Source organism: Camellia sinensis, chromosome 10 (assembly GCF_055761805.1).
Source record: "Camellia sinensis isolate YWXY chromosome 10, ASM5576180v1, whole genome shotgun sequence".
NCBI lineage: Eukaryota > Viridiplantae > Streptophyta > Magnoliopsida > Ericales > Theaceae > Camellia > Camellia sinensis.
In genome coordinates this window covers 58664364-58689746 of record NC_138970.1, presented here as the reverse complement: position 1 = coordinate 58689746, position 25383 = coordinate 58664364, and the positions used below count along the sequence as shown (strand labels likewise).

The following is a 25383-nucleotide window of genomic DNA, read 5'->3' as shown; positions in this document are numbered from 1 at the left end:
TGTTTATAGCAATGCTAAGAACATAGAAAATTTTCATACGATGGGACAAAGGCGTGAGACTCACATAAGTGGAGTCTACATGTTGAATCCATCTTTTCACCCATAAAATGCTCTTTTCCCATTGGCAATAGATCCCGGATAAAGTAATGGACCCTAGTAAAAAGGTCAATGGAGAAGGTGGATAACATTCACGAACATGTTAGGTGAGTAAACAAAATCAAACTCCCAAAACCCCTATATTCATCTACAATTTTCAGTCAACATCTGGATTTCAATCTATACTTTCAGAAAAAGAAATGTCAATACATGGTGATCATTTGAGTATTTATTTTCATGATGTAATGATCTTTTTATTCATCATCTGCTACACCCTATCATTTTCCATGCGCCTAACCTAAAATGCAGTTTCTGATTCACATCCTACATATCTGCAACCTCTGCTATTAGGTCATCTATCAACAATTTCTCAATTTCCTTACCTATCGCGTCAATGCCATCCCCAGAATCCAGCCACAGCATCTCCCTGTCCAGCAGTCTCTCTGTCACCTCCTCTCTTGCTTTCTTCTCTTCATTTTCCAGAAAATCACGCACCTCATATTTCAAACCATGTTTCTGCCACTCGGGGGGACCAACCTTCCTTGTCAATAGCTTCACCCAAGGGTGTGGATTAATCAACCACTGGAAAATCTCAACGAGCCCAGTATTTATAAGGTCAAATAGCAGCCTCCTTTCGGACCTCAACCATGTCTCGTTGCAATACTTCTTCTCAAGGTTGTCAAATACCCCGGGACCCAGCGGACAATCTGGAGAGTGCCATGTTGCAATGATCATATCGGGATCAGCATCTTCAAATCCAGAGTCGATTAGCACATCAATTAGGTAAGAACATTCGAAGCTGTCATCTTCAAATATTTCATCGTCTTTGTCACTTGACATGAGCATCCCCTCGTCTGTATATGCTCCAGACTCCATCTTGAGAAGCTTGAGTTGCATTCGAAGCCCTACCAAGAACAAAGAGAATAAAGTAATGTTAAAGTAAAATGTATATTAATGGAATCAGTAGCAAACCAATGAAATGAGATCAATCCAATGAAGGGGGTGTTGAGATCTGATTGAGGAGATCAATGTTGCTGGCCAGAATGTTAATTTTACATACAATGACTGCAATATTATGGAACAAACTCAATAAGCTGAAGAGCAACAAAAGGCGAGGTCAAGGATTTGGACTGAGCTAATGGAAAATATGTCATGGCTTCTGATTTAAATGAAGGTACGCCAAAAAAGATTTTTGCATACGAACCCCAAATAAATTGTATATATCTAGGTTTAGGTTGCTTATGGGACAAAAACCAGCTCACTCTATTACATAAGCTAATATGTTGCATCTATAGCATCTCTTCAAAATTGTACGATGCTTCAATAATACAGTGAATATTTTTGTTATTATTTTTTCACATGATTGCTTCATTCTCCTTTGTGCAACAGTTTAGTTTCAATATGCACCTAAACCGTTACATTCTACAGAAAATACAAATTATAATAAAAACGAAAACATTCCATAAAAGAGTAAATAAAGTACAGGCATTTAGTCACCTTGAAGGTCTGCACTGACTCTCTCAAAGCATTCAGAACCAGATGATATTTCTTCTGTGAAAGGGATTTCCAGAACTGACACTGGACTCGGATGATCTGCGTCCTTTGAGCTACCTGGAGATGGTGGTTCAGGTACAGGGCACCGCAATGGAACTGGATCTTCTTTGGATGGTTCAATTTGAGGTTCCTGGAACATCATAAAAAGAAACTTCGTGAATTTAATTATATGAGAATTTTCGCAGGAAGTATTTGGCAAGCACTTAATAATGTATGTACCTACTGAAATCATAGATATGCAAAGCACAATTCAATCATATTGAGAATCTCCAAATTAATATTTAAGTTATGCATTATGATCATCTACAAGACACTTGTGGTCTAGTTCAGTTAGCATGGATGCAGACTCCAGACCTTCCACCTACAAATATTTGACATATGCAAGTGGTAAAGATCTTGAAGGAAAACCCGGATTTGCAGGTACAAGATCAAATATCCAACATGCATTCCATAGTTTGCTTTCCTAATGCACCACTAACACAAGAAAACAAAGGAAAACAAAGATGACAAGGTAATGTGGAAAGGGCCTATCATGGTTTTACATGAATGTGTGCACATGCAAATTTTGTTATGAACCTCAAACCAATATAAAACAATTCAACAGTACACTTGCATTCAGAACATTTATCTGTTAATGCATGTGACTGTGTGTGCTCTGTGTGTCCTTGGATGTGTATATATACAGGGACCAAAAGTGGGATTGAAATATATCCGTCGGAACACATTTTAGAGTCGATCACAAAAACTATTATGAGCAATGGAAATGGTTTTAGAGTCTATCAAGAATTTGAATCTCATACATCCCTTATACTGCACATGCACACCCATATGGAGTTCTCAATAGATCTTTCTCCGTACCAATGTGGAACTCATAAAAATAAGCAAAGAGAAAAGAAAATAAAACAAACAAATGCACAGTAGAATCAGGACAAAATTCTCTAAAGCTTTCTCAACACTTAACTGATTACGTAAAATTTAAATATATATATATGTATATATATTGGGGAAAAAAGACGCAATGTCCCACTTCTTGATAAACTCATGGCGGATAAATAGTTAAAGAAAGCTAAACAAACCAACAGTATATCATGCAGTCAGCCCACTCCACTCTTGTAAGAAAGGAAACATTAAGGTTGTTAAAATGTGGATTCAGTATTGCTAAGATGGATGTGCAATGTAAATACCAAGAGAAAGGAAGGCACAGTTGCATCTCAATGTAAGAATCACATTGTATATTCTTTCTATTTCCTACCTTTTGAATAGCTTCTGATACCTCTCAAATTATTTAGCTTGCACCCCCCACCCCCAACCAAAAAAAAATAAAATAGGAATGGTTCTAGGTTCCCGCTGCTGAAGACAAAATTTTATTATAGGAGTTCTTATTACCCAAAAAGAACTAAAGGAAAAGGAAAACAAGAACAAAAAAAGGGGAGAATTGCAAATCAGTGGGAAAAAAGTGAAAGTAATTGCAAAAAACATGGAGGTGCATGTGAGTCTGTGTTCTACTGCAAGTGAAAATTGTGGCCTAACTTGCACTAAAGCATAGACCCTTTGCTCTGGTGCAAGTGAAAATTGTCCCACTTGCACTTATATTTTTTTGTAACTAACTATGTGCAATTTCCCCAAAAGAAAATAATATATTTCCAGAACACAAAGAAATTTACAAAAGAAACTTAGGTTGTTCAAGTTCATGTATGTGCTTGCACTAGACAAATTCTGAAGTATGATGTACATGGTAAGTGATAATGTAATTACATCTACATTTTCCATGTTCTAACCAAAAATAAATAAATAAATCCAGGTTCTCACTTAAAAAAAAAAAAATTTACAATTCCAAGTTTTGGCCTCCAGCAGTGTCCATATACACATCAGTAAAATGTCAGGATAAACATGTGGCACTAAATTTGAAACAATGTAGAGAGATATAGATGCAAAGGAGGCAAAAAAGGAAATATGGCATCAAGGTTTTAGTCAGCAGATCTGACTCGTCCTATTCAGATGGGAATGGAACAAGTTTAAGAGGGGTAGGGTTGACAATAAAATTTCAGAAGATGAGAACGTGCATGGTCATTAAAATGAGGATCCCAAAGTGGGATCGGTGAGAGGTCTCGTCAGTTGAATCATCAATTTGGATCAAGGATGGACCTTGAGGGGGTGATCGCCTAAAAAATCCCTTTATCTATTAGAATTAACTATTAATTATCTTTAAATTATACATATTGGCTGCCTCTAGATTTGAAAAAAAAAAAGTGGTTGCACGATCTACACCTTTTTATATATGAAAGGTGGGATGCAAAGTATAAAATTTAATAATTTCGACAAAACATAATAATAAAATTAAGGCTTTGTTTGGTTGTGAATTCAAAATGTAATTCCACGTGTGTATTTCAGTATGATGTTTGGTTGTGTGTTTGGAATCAACTTTCCAAACTTCTGCAGAGAGCTCTGTATTACAGCCGCATTTTTTGTTCAAATTTTGGCCAGGGGAAGACCACCCGGACGTCCTTAGGGACTACCGCCCGGACGTCCATGGGGACATCCACCTGGATGTCCTCTGCTGTACAGGAATTTTTTTTTTTTTTTTTTTTTTTTTTTTTTTTTTTTTTGGCAATTGATTTATATAATTGGAAAAAAAAATTTCTAAAATTTTTTTAATTTTTAATGTGCTTTAAAATAATTTTGAGTTGTATATTTAGTTATGAGTTGTAAATTTTTGTATCACATATCAAATATCACATCAACAATTCCCCACTCAAATCAAACATCTTTTCCAAAACTATTTTCAAAACTCTTTACCAAACAAATTTTCTACACACAAATTCAAAATACAATTCATACTCTCAAATCACATTTACAAAACACAACCAAACGCAACCTTGGTTTCTCACAACTAGTGTCGATATATTGTCTTATAATTGATCTTTTATAACTCAATATGAGTATAGGAGAACATGTTTATTAATATATATTTTATGCTATTTTGTACTTCTCATGTCCGTAAAAATTGATGTTGTAATTTATACTTCATTTTTAAAATTTTTGTTAGAATATATGTTCGCCCCCTCTATGTTAAAATCTTGCATCCATCCCTGATTTGGATCGATGATCGTAACTTCATAAGATTCATTTTCCATTTAAAAAATAGGGTGAAAAGTCACTAGTAATGATGATGTATACTAATAACGTGGAGCGTGCATAACAAATGAAAACAATGATAAGGTGGAAATTGGGAAGGAGATAGCAAGAAACCATCTAGAAAATTTAGCAATATCATCACAATTACTGCAATTTATCAAAAACAAATCTTAGGAAACAAAAAGCAAACATATCATCAAACACAAGGGGTTCGAAAGTGTTAAATCGCCAATTATCTCCAAAGCTTAAGTTTTTAGCAAATGAGCCCAACAATATATATCAAACTATCCAACACCCTCCCTCACGTGCAAACCCATCTTGTACGTAGAGGGACAAACAGAAAATTGAACAGAAAGAGAAGCAAACAACCAAACAGAGAAAAATAAACCAGACAGGGACAGTATACCAAATGCCAATGAAGAAACTTGCACCCAAAACTCTCTCAACTACCATGTTAATTTGAGAATAATCTGTGCATATTATCTTGGGTAGAACTCAAGCCCTAAAGCTAGTTATTAAGGTGAGGGTGTCCTCACACTTATATATACCGCACATTACTTTCGTACCCAGGCGATGTGAGACTTTGTTTCAAACCCTCCCTCACACACAGCATGCTCACTCGACAACACTTGCCACATGCAATCCAGGGACACACATCTTACCCATCTATAGGACGTGTTTGGACATGTGTTGAGAAATGTCTGATGAGTGTCGTGTCATGTCGGAATCTAACACAATGTTGGACAAGACATGACACCTTCTTGAAAATATTCATGCTTCTTAAGTTATTGCGATTAAGGGTGTAGTCAAAATAATAAAAACATATCAAAATAGGAAAAAAACAATATGAAGCAGAACAATAAAAGATTTGGTTTCAAGAATTTTGAGAATGATACTAGAATAGAATTTTTTTCTCTCTTACCAATGTTTCAAATGACTTAAATGTCAAATAAAAATCATTTCAACAAGAGGCAAAGAGAACGGTGTTCACAAAATGTTAAGGTTTTATATATCTAGAAGATTTAGTTTATTCTTTTAACAAGAGAAAAAGGGAGGAGAAAGCAAGAGAGAAATTGGGGAGTGAAGGGGAGCCATCGTTGCAATGGCAACCAACGTTGTGAATATCATACTGCTTACAACATTTGTTATTGGTATAGTACACACCGATACTAGTGCAGTTTTGAAAATTGTTTCAAATTTATTGTTATAAATATTATATATTTGTTTAAAATATTTTTATTTACTTACAAAACTTAAAATATAATTGACATTAGTTTAACTTAATGAGCATGATATAAACCTTTTATTTAATGAATACAATATGGGATTTTATTGTTGAAATCATTCATTAATATACAAAATCTTTTATAAATTGCTCCAGTAATATATGTATCTAGCCCACTCTTTGAGAAGAGACTATATAAAGCCTATGTAATAGATTATGGATACGTGTACTCTTTTTTCTTTTTTCTTTTTTTATGTGAGTATATGGATATACGCACTTACGAACTATAGATGAGAGTTTACAGTGGAATAACAAATGACGACTCTCGATAGAAGAGAAAAGAAAATGAAAGAATATTTGTAGGTTATAGAGAAAGAGTTAAACAAGGCTCAATTAGTACGCATTAATGTGTTTGGGAGGGGAAAGATTAGATACACACCTAACCTTTGACATAGTACACAAAATGATTATAAAGAAAGAGTGAAAGAGAGAAGTTCTCCGATATGATACTAGAGGAAAACTGAAGAAAAAGAGAATGGTGAAGAAGCATGGTGTTGAGGGTAAGTTTAGCACCAAACCGATCCTTTCGATTTTGATGGTTGAGGAACTGATACAGATCATATGTTACGGTTCGGTTTTACCGGTTTTGTTGATTTGATGTAAAAGAGGGATTTGCATGAGGTTTTAAGGGGTTTTATAGAACCTTGCAGAATTTCACATTGAAAATCAATAAAGGAAATGTATAAAAGTTGCTCTATAAATGTTTCTGTTAAAATCCACCTACTCTCCACCTACTTCACCCACTCCACTAAACCTAACCCACTACACCACTACCACCTCACCTACTCCACTAAACCTAACCCACTACACCACTACCACCTCCACTTCACCTACTCCTTACCTACTACACACTCACCCTCTTCTATATATAGGAATCATGAATCATTGTAATAAATATCAATAAACACATCAATCAATAATACAATTCTCTATTTCTCTTTATACATTAAATTTCTACATGGTATCAGAGCAAGGTTAAGAAGCTAGTAATTCTGCTTCACCTGGCCGCCCGCCGGACTTCTACACATACCTTGAATTTTTTCACTAACAAGGCCCGCCATGTTGCTATACAACCATCACCTTAAGATCAGCTGTGATTCATGATCCGACGGTCCAATTTTGTTACTGCTTTTCAACTTCAATAGACCGTACAACTTCCGTATCTCTTTCACTGGACTCGCCGGAGTCATCCGCCGACGGTCTCGGCGACGAGCTCTACCATACAAGAGGACCCCACCAAGTTGGTTGAAGATCTCTTCTCAGGATGTTGAGGATAACATCTGCAAGTTTGCTAAGAAAGGCATGACCCCTTCTCAAATTGGTGTCATTCTTCGTGATTCTCATGGGATTGCCCAGGTGAAGAGTGTCACTGGAAGCAAGTTTTTTTGCGTATTCTCAAGGCCCATGGTCTGGCCCCTGAAATACCTGAGGACCTGTACCACCTCATTAAGAAAGCAGTCGCAATCCGGAAGCATCTGGAGAGGAACAGGACGGATAAGGATTCCACGTTTAGGTTGATCCTGGTTGAGAGCAGGATCCACAGACTTGCTCGTTACTACAAGAAGAAAAAAAAAAAAAAAAAGCTTCCACCCGTCTGGAAATACGAGTCTACCACTGCCAGCACTCCACTTCTATAAAGATGAGACAATTAATGTTGGAACAGACATCTGCTAAAGCCATTGCCCCACATGGGCATGACTCTCACCGCCCACTTTCTGAATATAATATAACCCACTCTCTATCTGATGTTTGTCCTCCACAATGGACAACCACCCACATGCCTTCTCTCTCTCATCTTTCCACTGTCCAACCCACCATTTTTTAATCACTCCACTCTCTCTCCTCACTTTGCATCCACCGCCCAAACTTTTTTATTATACAGCTTATTGGTGCACTCCTTGTTCCCCACTTTCGTTATTTTATATATATCTATATATATCTCTTTTTATTATATTATATTAAAAAAAAAAAAAAAAAAAAAAAAACATCATCATCTCTCCTCCGTCTGCTTTCCAACTCCATTATTTTTTATTTATTTTCTCCAAACCATTTTTCTAATTTTCCCATCTTTCATTTTTTATTTCAATTATATTTTTATTATTTCTTTCTTTATTTTTCTTTCACATTATTTTTAATCTTTTTCCACTTCCATTCATACCATATAGCTTTGCACACCAAACCATATTTTATTCATCTCAGGGATCCACCCCGATCACAATTTTACAAAAAAAAAAAAAAACACAACAACAGCTTTGTTTTCTTTTCTGCAGCCGGCCACCAATCGACCTTACTTCTTCGCCTATTCCGCCGGTCTCTTCTTCTTGCCTCCGTCCTGGGCGGCCCTTGACGGTGTTGCCTCCGTGTTTCCTTGTCCACCGAGCACGTTCACTCCCCCATACTCTTCCACTGCAGCATATGGCGGACCTCCGAATCGGAACATCACGGTGGCCTTCCGCTTCAGCTCCTTATTTTCTGCCTTCAGCACACTTATCTCTGTTCGCGCATCCTTATACATGCGTTGGAGCAGAGCCAGCTGGGAGTTTAACTGTTGCACCTCATTTGTCCTGCTCTGCAGCCGGTGCGACAAGTTTGTGACCGCAGTCATGGTTTCCACACATGACTTCAGAGTATACTGATTGGCCTCAATATCAGTTTGCACCGCCATTTTTTGCTCCACCGACCGCATCGGAAAGTTCAACGGAGCAAAACCAGAGGTGTTTGGTTGAGGTTCACTGGCCACCGCACCAGTTATTTCTCTTGTGGACTCGTTCAGTTCTGGAAAGAGCGTGAGCAGACCACGGGAAGAGGAGGCCATGTTCTGGGTAGCTGGACGGGAAGAAGAGGCCATGTTGCTGAGTGTTTCAGAGACGGGTTGGTTACAGAGTATTACAGAGTTTCTCTCTCAGCAAAGGAAGAGTTTTTTCAGAGGTTTCTCTCAGTTTTTCTATCTCAGCTTCTGCCTCAGCCTCAGCCTCCGTCTTGGTTAAATAGCCGAGGCAGCCACGCGTATCGCGCGCCACTTGACGCCAGACGACAAACGGGCGCGCCAGCCAAGGCACTCACGTGCCTCGCCATCATATCTGGCACGCCTTTTTATGTATTGGGCACGCCTTTTGATGGCACGCCTTTTGAAAGTTTGGGCACACCTTTTGAGGGTGCGACTTTTTAAGGGTCCGACAAGACTCTGTAAACTGTCCCGACATTGATTCCGGTTAGCTCCTCTATGGGTCCGACAAGACTCTGTGAACTGTCCCGACATAGATTCCGGTTCGTTTCTACAAGGGTCCGACAAGACTCTGTAAACTGTCCCGACATAGATTCCGGTTAGTTTCTACAAGGGTCCGACAAGACTCTGTAAACTGTCCCGACATTGATTCCGGTTAGCTCCTTCATGGGTCCGACAAGACTCTGTAAACTGTCCCGACATTGATTCCGGTTAGCTCCTTCATGGGTCCGACAAGACTCTGTAAACTGTCCCTACATTGATTCCGATTAGCTCCTTTATGGGTCCGACAAAACTCTGTAAACTGTCCCGACATTGATTCCGGTTAGTTTCTACAAGGGTCCAGCAAGACTCTGTAAACTGTCACAACAACTATCACAACATTGTCTGCTACAACAGTCCGACATGACCCCATAAACTGTCTTCTACATCGGTCTGACACCGCCATCCAGTGTCCTCTACACCGTTATGACACCACCATACAGTGTCCTCTACAACGTTATGACACCCCCATACAGTGTCCTCTACAACGTTATGACACCACCATCCAGTGTCTTCACCAATGGTCTGACACGACCATACAGTGTCTCCTATCCTTTTTTATTTTTATGTATTTTCTTGTTTTGTTACTCTCTCCAAACTCAAGTTGGTTAGTTCCTACCCCCCTTGAGTTTGCGGGGGGCTGTTAAAATCCACCTACTCTCCACCTACTTCACCCACTCCACTAAACCTAACCCACTACACCACTACCACCTCACCTACTCCACTAAACCTAACCCACTACACCACTACCACCTCCACTTCACCTACTCCTTACCTACTACACACTCACCCTCTTCTATATATAGGAATCATGAATCATTGTAATAAATATCAATAAACACATCAATCAATAATACAATTCTCTATTTCTCTTTATACATTAAATTTCTACAGTTTCCCTCCTTAGTTTTTATCACAAAAATATATTATATTAGTCACTTATCATATAATGCTCGAAGAATTAAAATATATAATTACTTAAATATAATTTTGGGTCGGTTCGGTTTGCATCAGTATAAAAATATTTAAAACCAAAACAAACCGTATGTTATGAAAAACATACCGCAATTTTAGTTTTAGGAGCATCCCGATATGGGCGTCGTTGGAGTTGCCGATATGGGGATATCAATGTAGGAGCATCCCAATATGGGCATCATTGAAGTTGATAATTGCCGAAGTTGATGTCGTTTGACACTTTGATAGGTGGTCGTCTCATAACAGAGGGGCATCCAAAAAGGAATTTATGTTTATTGTATCGGACCAAACAGAGTCCAAAAATGAATTTTCTATGTATTTTTATAGTAATTTTAGTACTCATAGTTTTATTTATATATATTTAAATTTTATTTATGACATTACTATATATCATGTTTTAATTTCGATTGATTTAGTAGTTGAACGATGACCATTGACTAGGTGCTTTTTTCGTTCACACCAAGTTTAGTTTACATAACATTGCTTTTTTGGTCAAAATGGTACATCTCGAACCGTACCGACCTATCTCGAACAAGATTCACAACTCTGCTTGCAACCATGGTGGTAGTGCAACACTTCGTGTCACTTATGTTTCTCATACTCTATTTTTTCCCTTTGGTAAATACTAAATTCTCCTAGTTTTTGGCCAATTGTCGATTTCAACCAATTTAAAAAAGGACACATGGCAATTCGAGGAAGCAAAGGTTGCTCCATAAATGTCCATGCAACTATGCTAGTAATTCCCTTAGTATTAAGTTAATTCTCCACGTATTTTGGAAGGAAACAAAGAATTTAAACACATTTTTCAATTGTGCATGAGTGGAAGAAACTATGCATGGCAAGTCCATTCATTTATGAAAACCACATAATGGTGATACTTTACAAAGAAAAATCTCTATAAACTATAGTGTCTCACACGTAGGCACATTGCAACAAATATCATCATATCATATCATATCATATTAGCATCAAGTTTTCCATGAATGAAATGATTCACTGTAGTTGGTACTTGATGTTGAGGAAGAATGCATCATGCTTGACCCCCAAGATTGTTTCACTAGTGATCTTCCTAACTTGATAGCGACCAAGTTCAGTCCCTTCTTCTTGATCTTGTATTGATCCACGACCATCCTTGGTATCCTTTGTGGATACCTCATGAAATCCATGATCAGGATTCCACAAAAGAATGTAGAGGGAAGGTAACTCACGAAGGCTTTTAGCAACTAGAAAACATGATTTTAAATCTTGGTTTTGGTTCATTGCAAATTGGCCAAGTTTGAACAGGAAAATTAAGGTCCTGAATAGGATGGCCAATTCACAATGAGAACTAGTTAGACCGGATAAATTGCCAAGTTGACAACAAACTGGTTTGGTTCAACTCGGTTCGGGCCATGCAGGGTCATGTGCAACATTTGAAGCTTCAATTTCATCATTTTCTTTTTCATTTCTCCACCTCATTTGTACGATGTCAATGAATTCCACAAAATCTGTAGAAGCCCCATATCTCTTCTCTACCTCTTGATTTTGATAGCCAAGAAAATGATCAGGTGCCAACAAATAAGAGAGAGACAAGTGATTGCAAGAGATCTGGAAGCTCCAATCGATGACAATGGGTTGTAGCATTTAAGAAGCCCCATGTTGCAAAAGATGTGCTGGCTCTGTTCAACGATGAAGAGAATAGGTTGCAGCATCCAAAGAAGCACGCATTGCAAGAGATCCGACACCGACAACCGAAGTATCATGGTGAGGCAGTCTGGCTTTAAATTTCTAATAGATGAACTGAATTAAGTCTTTGTCGCTGCTTGTGCTATCCACTGTGACTGGGCAGCCTCACTGCTGTGTGAGGGCTAATGCGTCTTGTATATCCCCTTTCTTTGATGGTCTCAAGTGCTAGAAGGTTCTGTTATACGGTATTGGGTAGAACTCAATCCCAAAAACTAGTTTGTGGGGTCAAGGGTGCCCTCACGGTTATATACTTCACACTACTTCACTACCCATGCGACGTGCGACTTTGCTTCACGAGTTCTTGGTGGCTATTGGTGTATTTTGTCTTGGTGGCAACATTTGTTGTGAATGTATGATGAAAAGGTGGTTCTATGTTATAGATATGATAACATATTTGCTTCTTGTTTTGTATGACATTAAAAGCAAAACATTTAATAAATTTTACCTAATTAAAAACCTCTCCTTTCTCTTACTATTTAAAAACCTCATATTTTACACTTTGTGTGCTACAATTAGTATATTGGCTTGTGATTTAATAATTATTTCATTATTATCAAATAAGCAAAACATGCTCCATACGTCGCCAAAAAAGTGACAAATTGAGCTTAAGAGTAGAAAAAATATGTGTTGTTGAATTTTTTAGGGGTTGCTACTTGCTAACAATTTTTAAAAATTCACAACAATATTAATTGATTCCCAATACATATTGCTCGATACTCTTGATAGGCTGACAAGGCTACACTGCGACCAATACCAATACGCCTCCTGATACCGCTAAATGGAACCATGGTCATAATGGCAGTCCACTATAACATTAGTTTGTCTGGAGAATGACTGCAACCCAACCCACTTTGGATTGTGTCAAATCCAAGAAAGGATCCTTCTATTCTAGAGCAGGATTGAGGGAGAATCAAAGGTCAACCCAAACACACCCCATTGCCATTCTTAACAAACAAGAGAAATTCTATAAATATTCTCTTTAATGTTAATGTATCTTTGATCAAAGCAATAGCGTATTATTTACTTCGAAGGAAAAGTTAGGAACTAGATTTTCTCAAAGAAAATGCCAAAGAGAGTCAAAGTAGTGCATAATATATCATACATATAATGTACCTGACCTTAATGCAAGACACAATAAAATTACATATAATGCTGTAATCATTTATGATGAGATATAAACAGCTATGTAAATATCATAACAACTAAACACATTGTAAATCATAATTAAAGGGAAAAAAAAAAAAAAAAACAACAACAACAACAAAGACATTATAAACCAACAATCAATGCACGAGACTTAGGTTCGTCAAATGGAATTGTACTGGGAAAGAAATGAAAAGATATGAAAAGAGCATCATGCTAATTAAATTATGTTGGCTCACAGTATAGGTTACGGAAAAAGGCCAACAACAATTAGCATAATAAAGATTATTTATGTGAAAGTGAATCAAACCTGAGCTTTTGAATCCTCTGGACCAGGAGTAGAAGAATTTCCATTTCCTAACAAACAAGGTGACAGTTTTGAGGCCAGTTCATCAGGGGATTCAGAAGACATGGTCATATCTTCATGTTCAGCGTCCACCTCCACATCGGTAATCGAACTTGTACTGTTGACATTATTAGCAGAAGCCAAAGACTTTTGACCAGATGGATCTTTCTTTCCAAGGTTGATCCCCATTTGAAACTGATTAAAGTGCTTTTCCTCCAAAGAGTCACTAATATCACCATAGGTGCAGCAAGGGGACTGCCATTTCTTGTTGTCAGATCTTAAGTTTCTGGATAAAGAATCTTCTTTCTTATTTAAATTTCCCTTAATTGCCTTGTTTCTACCAGAATTCATCGCTTCTCTTGGCATTGAATAAATGTATTGGTCAAGAGCTTGACGTTGCTTGCTTGTTTTAGGGCCAACACATGAAGCAGGAACAAATCTCAATCTGGATGAATATCTGACACATCCATCCTTCCACCCATCCCTGCTACTAATACCCAAAGGATTATCCCATTCTGCAATTTCATGATTGCCAGCAAATCGGTCACTTGGCTCATCCAGTTCAATCACTGGATCCAAGTTCTCTGGCCTCATTTCCCTATCTGGAATGGTAAGCATTTCACCCAGTGTGCTACCCTTACCAACTTCTCCAACAACCTGATACTTTTGGGACATCTTCCACCTCTCTGAAAGTCTCTTCTTGGCCTCCTTACTTACAGATGACTCCATTAAATTCAATGACATAAACTTCTGCCGGTTACTCCAGTGAAAGGACTTTCTGGACATTGACACCTCTGATTCACTTGCAGAATCACTGCCAGAAACATTATATGAGCTCTCATCCGCAGCATATCCCTTAATGGAGGACAAATTTATCAGATCACTGCAAAAGCTCTCTCTCATTTTCCTAGTAATCTCCTTCGCTATTTCTCTCGGTTCTTTAGACATCAGCCTTGAAAAAGCAGCATCACTAGATATATTTTTCTCAACCCATGCTCTTGTCTCCCCAGTGCCAATACTCGGGTATTCCAAGAGCTTCCTAGAATCTAACACATGACAATGTGAAGAAGAGGGTGATAAAGCAGATTTACTAGCATGCCGCACCTTTTCAAGGTTCGGTTTCAGAACAACAATCCTTTTTGGGAGGATGTCTGTCTCATGCTTCCCTTCTAATTGAATTTTTGATGACTTAAGAGGTTTTTGAGCACCACGATGATTGTAGGAGTGGGTAGAAAGACTACTAAGATGTTTCCAATGAGAGCCAGTGTCAGACCGTGAAGTCTCTTTCTCTGATTTCCAGCCAATGGTATTGCTTTCATAGTTTACCGAATTTGTTGGCTTTAGCACTGCTATGTGACTGCAATGTGATCTGGGAGCAGAACCTTTCAGATCAGAAAGATGCTTTGCAAACAAAGAATCTTGTTGCTGAAGATATTGCATCAATAGGTCCTGGTTAGTATCCAGCCTGTCAAACGTATCACAAAATTCTTTTGAATCATCAAGCGTTTCATCAGCAGAAAGACATTTCACATTCATCAGCTTGCGTCGAATGAATGCCATCTCTGCTTCAGAATACCTTGGATTTACAGTCCCCTTCGCTGGGTGACTTCCCCTATCAACTTCTGATGTTTCCAAAACTTCATACACATCCTTAAATTCTTGATGCTCCATGGAGTTTTTCCTATTCATTTGGCATTCATAAGGTTTTCCATCCCTTTGGGATACTACTGATATGCTCCTATGTCGGTAAGTTTCCGAGAACCTCTTATCTTGTCTATGAAGAGGCTGCTGAGGTGGCAACCCATCAAGACCCATCAATCTGGTAATGACACTACCTGGCCGTCTCTTGGACTCGGTTTCTTTTGACATTTCTTCTGCTAATAACTTCTTTATTGGCGTTCCAATAACTCGTCTGGAAGAGCTCCTCCCCAACTCGCATGTGAACTACAAACAGAAAATGAATTTTTTTAATTCAAAATTCCTCTTAAAAAATAAAGAACGAAGAACTAGAGTCTGATGCCAATCAGCAGATTTCTAAATGACAATACACCAATTCAAATCATAATGCTCAAATATAAATACAAACAAGAAATCAACTCACCAAATCTTCCTTGGTGGTACCACCAATGTAAGAACTATAGTCTGATGCCAATTTTGGTACACTTCTTTGTTTTTGAGTTTGCCTGTTTCCTGTAAATGAATATAGACAACATTATAGAATGGTAATTCCAAGATGATATATACATATGACCACACATACAGAGGCTTGCAAATTGTGTGTACAGAAATTTCAAATCACCAAAACCAAAGCCATGAAACAATGGCAGGAAACAAGAAAATAGAAAGCACAAAATTAAGAGAGAATCGCATCTAACACACTAAGTTCATTTGAAATGATTACATTATCCAACTCGACTCCAAAAACTCAAAATTTTTAAATTTAAAATTTAAAATTCAATAAAAATAAAATAAAAATTTGTACAATTCAGATTTTCTGAAGAAACACAAGCAAGTACAATGAGAGGAAAAAAATACAGAAATCAAAGAAAATTTTGATATATGCTAAATTTCTAAATCAAGAATCAGAGAAGTACTAAATAAACTAACCATAGGAGCTTCTAAAGCGCTATAGACTGCAATTATTTCTCATGATAACCCTCAAACTAAAAAAGAACAAACGAAATCATTTTCATACCACTACAGCAAAGGCACTACTCAATTGCACTTGCAAACAAAACTTTAACAAAAGCACTAGAAAAGCCAAAACTCAAACTAACTAATAAATAAGCTCCACGCTTCCCAAAGTGCAAAGAGACAAATAAAAACAGAAACGAACACCAAGTACCCGTTTGGTTACTGAGAAAATGAAGGAAAGGAAAGCAAAATTTTCAAAATCACAAGCCTCAATTCTTTGAAAATATGAGAATTATTTAATTAAAAAAATTACTAAAATGAGGTAAATCAATCTGTCTGCTTTCTTTGAGGTGAAATTTTTAGCTTTTCGAAAACATAAAAAGAAAATCCTCAAATAAAACAGAGGCACCACTCAATTGCACTTGCAAACAAAACTTGTTAGCAAAATAAAAGCCTAAACTCAAGCAAACTAAAGAGCAAAGAGACAAACAAAAGCAGAAACAAACACAAATGATCCGTTTGGTTAGTCAGAAAATGAAGGAAAAGAAAGCAAAATTTTCAAAATTTCAAGCCTCCATTATTTGAAAAATGAAAATTATTTAATAAAAAAATCACTAAAATGAGGCAAATCAATTATCCGCCACATTTGAGGTGAAATTCATAGCTTTTAAACAACATAAAAGAAATCCTCAAACGATCATTTCCTCTGCTTTTTCTCAAAATCACCAAAACGAGCAAAAATTTGAGGAGAAATTTTTAGCTCTTCAAATACATAAAAGAAAATCATCAAACAGTCATTTTCTTTGCTTTTTTCTCAACTTCTCAGAAACCAAACAGACATACATTTAATAATTAAAAAAAAAAAAAAAAAAACTCTCTTGATTCCTCGGTTTTCCCAGCAACCAAACAGACATACATTATGGTTTTGTGAGTGCGCGTGGGACAGAGAGAGAGAGAGAGAGAGAGAGAGACTGACCTTCATTGGTGATAGGAACTTTCAACTTCTTCTTTTGCCGAACTCTCTCCATTTTCCACTCATTCAACAAACACAAAGTCAAAAGAGAAAAAAGGAAATTCCAGAGAGAAAATCCTCGAAAGTGCTTCCAAGTAGAGATAGAAAAGATTCACGAAGATCACGAGAGCAAAAACCCTAGCCTTTCAGCTAAATTCACACACAACTTACATACAAAATCTAACAACAGATCTTCAAAATCTATCTAGAGAGAGAAAAACAAAATAAAATAGAAAGCACAAAAACTTTTAGAGAGAGAAAATGAGAGACGAAAGGCATTGTTGAGAAAAAGAGAGAGAAGGGATATTAATGAATGAAGGCCAGAATCGAAACATCGAAGGAGATAACTCTAAGCCCTTGCTGGGTTTTTTTGAACATTCAAATCGTGATGTGAGAGAGAGAGAGAGAGAGAGTAACTGGACCTTGAGTCCTGACCTTCTGGGCGGGCAAGTCCGAGGGTCTCGTATGGTGCACAGCGCTTTGTCCTACCTGCCACGTTTCTGAATTTAGTTAGGCCACGTCGTGTGCATGCTCGTTTGGCCTAGTTCAGAATTTGTTAGACAATTGGTTGGCTCAAGTATCTTTTTATTTTGTCTTTTTTCACCTGAAACTGTCCGTTTATTTTTGTTGTTTTTGTTGCTGTCAAAAACTAGTTTTGGTTTTCACTATTCAAAAAATAAAAAATATATTTATATTATGTTTAATTTTGAGTTTTTAAAAATAATTTTTAATTCGTATTTCATTATTTTTAATTAATTTTAATCAATTTTTTGGTCTAGATATATTTTAAAAGTATAAAATTTGAACATATATTAAATAAAATATTGAATATAATAAAATATGAAAATATTTTTTATTTTTATTTTTTGTATTCAATGAATTTTTGAAAGATTTTTGCACAAAATTTATATTTTTCAAGTGTATTTAAATTAAGTGAATGTTAAAACTAAAAAAAAAATTAAAATATACTAAAAATAAAAATATACTAACTGAAAGTTCATAAAATGGTTTTTGAAAATTTCAAACCAAACTAATTTTTAAACATGTGTTTTTAATATATATTTGAATTTTTTTAAAAAAAATATTGTATATTTTGTATGAAATAATGAATAATAAAATTATAATTTTTTTAATTATTTTTAAAATATGTTCTATGACCACACGTTAATTAAAAAAAATTATTTTTTGTTATGATTCTAAAAATAATGTATTTTGTAATAGTGATAGCAATTGGTGACAATAATAAACCACGATGATAGTAGAATGGTGGTGGCAACTTTGGTAGCTATGGCCATGATGACAATAATAATGATGAAATTGGTAAGATTTTAATTTAAAAATTAAATTTTATCTTTAAAAAGTGAAGGGCTCGTTTGGTTTGATTTTCTGAAAAAATTTTGGGAAATTTTCTCTACAAATAAGTTTTCAAAAATAATCAAACCAAACAAATTTTCCTAAAAAAATTTCTCAAAACTTGTAAACCAAACAAGTTTTCCAAACAAATCTCTCTCTCACACATATCAAATCAATCATTTTTTCCAAAACTCTATCTCAAAATAATTTTCCAAAACATCTTTTAAAAAAAACTAAACCAAACATGTTTTCGTACTTTTTATCTCTAAAACACATCTCTCAAACACAAACCAAACATACCCGAAGTTTTTTTTTTTTTTTGGTCTAAATTGATTATTTTTTCTGTTAATCATTAAAAATATTTCCCTTTAATTTTCATTGTCTTCGGTACTCAATGCCACATTAAAAAAAATACTTTTTAACAAAAACAAATGAAAAATAATCTAGATTTTTTTTTTTTTAATTTCAATATACTGAGGTGGTGTTTAAATTTGAAACCGTTTTCTTGAGATTCCTAACTTTTTATTGTTTTTTTTTTTTATAGGTACAATGATATGTAAGTTATGGGCTAATTTAATAATGGCATTTGACCTAATAGTTATGTAATTTCGTTAATAGTTATGTAATTTCGTTTATGATATAAGATTTCGGATTTAACTCCTGAATAGAGAAATTTGATATCTTTTGTGATATTTAGGGGTGGTTTGGCATTTCTTATATAATTCATCTTTTCATCTTTTTTTCATCATATCACCTCTCTACTTTTCTGTACATTTTTTGTAAAAAGACAAAAAATACACTTATTTAGATCATCCTAAACAACTATTTGCTTTCTTTTTTATTATGGGGGTTATATGCGATTCGTAGTGGCGGTTTGGTTTGAATAGGCTTGGTGAAGGCTTCGTTTGGCAATAGATTTTTCGGCTAAATTAATTACAAAAGGATAAAATAGGCTAAAAAGTAAATAAGACAAAATATTACATTTAGGTTTAGTTTGGCATGTTTGAAAAAAGTCAAAAAGTCATTATCCTATTTAAGTCACATCATCTTATTTAAATCGCATCACCTCTCTAACACATCACTTCAAACCCAACCCAAACTCAACTCATATTTCATAAAAAGTCAAAAAGTACACTTATTTAGATCATCCCATAATCATTTTAAATTTTCTTTCAAAAAAAAACTTAAAAAGTCAATCCAAACAAACTTTTAGCCATGCAAAGTCAAAAGAGCAATGATAGAGGGTCACAAAAAGTGTGGCTTAAATGACTCAAAACTGTCAAAACGAAACGACGTCGTTTTGGCAGTTTTGAGCTATTTGAGCCACACTTTTTGTGGCCCTCAAACATTTTTCAAGTCAAAAAGCCAATTAAAAAAATCCATTGCCAAAAGACAATTTTATTGACTTTCTAACTATTATAAATTAATGGTCTTTTTGATGATATAAATATTTCTCATTATATAATTGTTCTTCAATCTATTGACCAAAAAATAAAGTTATGCGCCAATTTTGAATTTTTCACAAATTCAACCATATAAAACTCAACTCAACTCACTAACCATTATTGTAGATGAATTTCAGAATTTGAATTGTGAATTTATGCCATTTTTTATTATTTAGATGCATATTATTGAAATTAGGGAGTTGGTTATAATTAATGATGAAGGGATTACCATTGACACATCAAAAAGAGTAAGTTTATAAGTACTGAAATTAAATACGGAATATGACACAACCTCCTCATAAGGATTTAAGTTCACATATGTGAGACTCACATGTAAAACCTACCTTCGTAAAAATATGTCTTATTCTGTATTTGATTTGTATTCACAAGTCATCCAATGCTTCATTTTAAATTTTGAAAAAAAGGGCTAATATATCATTTAAAAAGGGTATCAACAATTAATGGCATAATCTGTATTTCTACCAGAAAGGTAACTTGACAACAACGCCATATTATTGTTTGAAAGAGAAACTGAACTCAAGCGCATCAAACCATGGCACTAATTCAAAATGATACTTCAAATTATCATAATATTTATTGGATAGGTTACATTAATCTCTAATAAAATTTTAAAATATATATTCAATTTTATAATTTTGACATAATTATATTAATTTTTCTTTTAATAAAATTCAAGAGATGAAAACTAATTTATACTATATATTAAGCAAAAAGGAATTTTTAACTCCAAGGCCTGTGGGAGTTTCAATATCTCAATCTGAATTTTCTAAATTTTTTATTTAAAAAAAAAACTCAACATTTATTGATTTGGTCAAAATCCACTGATCAGCATTTATTAACTTTTTTCAATCTACGTGTCTTTCTACATACCTGCATTTATTGATTTGGTCAAAATCTCATGATCAGTATTTAAAATCCCCTCATGCAAATAATTATAGATACAATCCGTGTATAGTTACTGCAGTACCCTTTTCAACTTCTCCAATACACTATGATTAGTGATAAGATTCTTAAATTATTTTTATAAAAAATCTTAAAAAACATAATTTATATATTAAAAAAAATCTAAAACGAATATAAATATCTAAAATTATCCTGTGCATAATACGAGTGATAGGCTAGTATAAATAATATGAATATACAAGAATAAATAATAAACTATATATTTCGAGGTAAAAGATATGACAAATTTATTTTTCCATTCATATGGTTAGAATATTGATGAAAATGGGTTAAATGCTACGTGAATTAAAATCTTAAAAATGTTCAATATAATTATGTTAAAATTATGACATTTGATATATTACTGTCAAATTCAGTGTAATTTAATTCACAAGTAGAATTACTGTCCAATTAACATTATGTATCCACAATGAACCATTTTTGTCTAGATGATTTCAATTTTAATTCAAATTTGATGACAATCTGTTGGAATTTTAAATTTGTGAAAGAAAAGAAAAAGAAGAATGAAAAAAAATATATATATATAATAAATAAAGACAAAAAAAAAGGACTAATTTATTCACTTTTTGCTTTTTCTTTCTTTTGCTTCTAAAAATTCATTCATAAATTCAAAATCCAAAGGCATCCATCCTTCTTTGTGTTTTGTGCATGGAGTTCAAAATTCAATTGAAATATTACAACTCAAATGTAGTTCTTTTTGTTTAAAATCAGATTCATATGAGATTACTATTATACTCTATCTGCCCCCAAATTGTTTATCCATTTTGTGCATTCTTGCGTTTTAATTGGATAAAAAATAATATATTTTCTTTAAAAAAAAAAATTAAAAATCACAAATTAAAAGAAATGTACAAAAAAATAAATAAATCCTGTGACACTTATCATTAAATTTAAAACACTTTTTTATTTTTTATTTTTTTTAATATTTTAACAAATGCCTTAGCATTTGTCTGCTGAATTACTTTCGGCCACCTCACGTGCATGCTTGTTTGGCTTAATTCAAAAAGTGTTGACAATTGGTCGTTTGAGGTATCTTTTTTTTTGTCTTTTTATTCCTAAAAATAATTTAATTTACACTTGTTTTGTTTTTGTTGTTTTTTGTTATTGTCAAAAAAGTTTAATATGAAAAAAGAATTCAAAAAAAAAATTAATAAATATTTTTTTGATAACGATATATCTGGGTCAATGGTAATTAAACTGTGCATAATTCATATATGCATTACGTTATGTGGTGCTGAGAGGGCATATTCATTTTTTATGTTCAAAAAAAAAATTCCGTTAATTTTCTTTTTCTTTCATACTAATGCAAAAACATAATTTTACCTAAACAAACAAAATAAAAATTATATTCGTCTATTTTTTATTTTTTATTTCAAGGTGTTCGGGTGGAATTCAAATTTGATCCCTTGTTTCAATGCATATGATTCAAATGTACAATTTAAGATGAACTTGGTGAATTTAATTAGGGATTACTATTGACATATCAGAAACGGTGGTGCTACATGTATTAATTAATGTACCAACTAGTGTTATGTCATTATTACTGACCTCACCTATTATACAAATTACAAATATTCAAAATCTGTAAAATTATGCCACGTCATCTGTTAGTATACTAGTTAGTACATTAATTGATACATATATGATTATTCTATCAGAAACGGTGGTGCTACATGCATCAATTAGTGTACCAACTAGTATTATATCATTATTATTAACCTCACATATTCTATAAATTACAAATACCCAAAACTTCTAAAATTATATCACATCATCTGTTAGTATGCCATATGCATTAGAAATTCATAATCTGTATTTTTGCCTTGACATAATCTGTTAGTTTACTTATGTCATATCATCTGTTACTATAAGATAATCTGTATTTTTGCTAGAAAGTTACCTTGACAACTATGCCATATGCATTAGAAATTTCTAAAAAGAAACTGAATTCAAGCACAGCAAACTCTGTCACTAATTCAAAATGATACTTCAAGTTAACATAATATTAATTTAGGTCAATTATATCACTTGTCCTTCTAGTTTGAGCAAAATTTCATTTTAATTCTCATAGTTTCAATTTGAACCTTACACTTTTAATTTAGTTGCAATGTGATCCTTCGTAATGTGTTGTTAACATTTTGAACCAAAAAAAAAATCACATGCAAAACTAGAGAGACCGATGTAGAATTTAAAAGAATAGGAACTATTGATATAGAATAATATTATATGCACCAATTAGTGTACTAACTAGTGTACTAACAGATGATGTGGTATAATTTTAAAGGTTTTAGGTATTTGTAAATTGTATAATAGATGGAGTCAGTAATAATGGTATAACACTAATAGGTACACTAGTTAGTATATTAATTGTCACATGTAGCGCCACTGATTGTTATAATTTATTCATCCCACTAGTAGTTTCCTCTAGTTTTGCGTCTGGTATTTTTCTATTCAAAATTCTAACGATAAGTGACGAAGGAATTACATTGCAACAAAATTTAAAGTGTATGGTTCAAATTGTTCAAATTATAGGGAGTAAAGTGATACTTTCCTTAAACTATAGGGACTAATGATGTAAATTGCCTAATTGATTTTTTTGTAAATAGGTGAAAGTTAATTCAGGAGGTGTATATGAGTTTCATGTAAAAAAAAAAAAAAAAAAAAAAAAAAAACCTACAGACACCTAAGAATAAATTTTAATTGGTTAATGAAAGTAAGAACTTGTGTTAACAATATGTTACTTTACTATTAAATATTAGAAAATAAGGTTTATTGTAAATTTGCATTTGCAGAAAAACCCAGTCATAATCTTATGAATTCAAATTAATTATTATAAATAACCCTAGTTTCCTTTAATTCATAAGTGGGATTACTATCAAAATTAACATGATGTGTCCCATATTGGACCTTTTTCTATTTGGATCATTTTATTTTGTAATGTCATGTTCAAATTCAAATTTGGTAATATTGTATTGGAATTTAAAAATTGTGAAAGAAAAGAAAAAGTAAACGAAAAAGTTTAAAAAAAAAACTTCTAATTTATTCACTTTTCTTTTTTCTTTTCTTTTCTAAGTTATTCAAATACATATCTAACTGAGTTCAAATTCAATTTAAGTATTACGAATAAATGTAGTTCTTTTTGTTTCTATATGAGATTACTATAATTAGTATCTAGTATTGTAGAAGAGTTGAGTCACGCTAAATAATAAATTGTTTAAATTTAATTTGAGAATTGTAATGACCTTCAAAATTTATTCAAATTTGATTGGTTTATTTTTCGAACTGAACTCAAATGAGGTTCAATTGAGCCAAACTAATAACTTGGTTTTTTACGGTCTTATAATTGCATAAAGTGTATCAAGTTGAACTCAAAAATTAGCAAGTTCCAAAATATATTTTATTTTATTTTTTATATTTAAAATGAACTTTTATTTAAAACATGAATCAAGCTTTAGTAGCATTGTTTTATTTTTCAGCCTTGTTTGGTCCATATAGTTTAAGTGAGGTGTCAATTTAGTCTTTGCACTTTTAATTTGAACACTTTTAATTTTGTCAGCTTGTTTTGGATAAAACTTATTTTTTTTATACAGAAATGTAGTGAGGTGGTGTGATCCAAATAAACCAAAAAGCTGCTTATTTTTGGTGTTACCAAAAGGGGATTATTTTTAATGTTAGAATTTTGAAGAGAAAAAGATCACGTGCAAAAAACAAACTATAAGGACTATTAGTGTAAAAGGATCATCAATGTAATGAATAAATTACACTAATAGTCCCTATAGCTTCTTTTAAATTTCATTTTGGTCTCTTTAATTTTGTATGTGATTTTTTCCATTCAAAATGTTATCAAAGTATTACAAAATGATCACATTGTAACAAAATTAAAAGTCCATGGTTTAAATTGAAACTAGAAGGATCAAAGTAAAAATTAGCTCAAATTAAAAGGACTAATAGTGTAATTTTTATATGAGCATGACTGATATCCATAGCAAACATTTCTATTGTTTAGATTGTTTTCTATTCTATATTGGAATGCCATAAAAATAAAAATTAATCATTAGAAAGTAAAAATTAAAAATTTTTAAAAGTCTTTCTCACCAAAATTCATAATAATTTTTTTTTCCACTTTTTAAAATATTTTACATTATAAACTATAAGTAAAAATTATACCAAATATTCTTATACAAATTTCTCAAAATAAAAGCAACACCATAAGATGTACTAAAAATAGTCCTGAATTTGTCATTCACAATTGTCTAAAATACCCTATTACAAGGCATCACCAATTAAGACATTATATCTATTTTTTTAAGTAGATATTTTCACAATGGAGAATGCTAGACCCTAAGGCCATGTTTGTTTGAGCGGACTGGATTAGTATTCCCATGACTAATAGTCCTAGAACTACGAATCCGTTGGATTATGTATCCTACC

At 33.7% G+C, this 25383-nt stretch overlaps 1 protein-coding gene across 1 annotated transcript; it reads right to left on the bottom strand.

Annotated features, from left to right (window-relative positions):
- Positions 1–250: 250 nt before the first annotated feature.
- On the bottom strand, positions 251–17762 carry LOC114260023 (uncharacterized). The gene is made up of 5 exons (XM_028200073.2): positions 17135–17762; positions 15626–15714; positions 13489–15468; positions 1594–1780; positions 251–1001 (listed from the first exon to the last, which is right to left on the bottom strand). Exons 1-5 carry the CDS (start codon positions 17184–17186, stop codon positions 421–423), a joined length of 2889 nt encoding a protein of 962 aa, XP_028055874.2. The 5' UTR covers positions 17187–17762; the 3' UTR covers positions 251–420.
- Positions 17763–25383: the final 7621 nt, after the last annotated feature.

Bases quoted from the DNA above. Each gene is read 5' to 3' on its own strand.
- LOC114260023 (XM_028200073.2), bottom strand. From the start codon at position 17,186: ATGGAGAGAGTTCGGCAAAAGAAGAAGTTGAAAGTTCCTATCACCAAT. The intron at 15,715-17,134 runs GTCAGTCTCTCT...ATTCATTTACAG, and splicing joins AGTTCCTATCACCAATGAAG to GAAACAGGCAAACTCAAAAA. The intron at 1,781-13,488 runs GTTTGATTCACT...ATGATGTTCCAG, and splicing joins CAGAGGATTCAAAAGCTCAG to GAACCTCAAATTGAACCATC.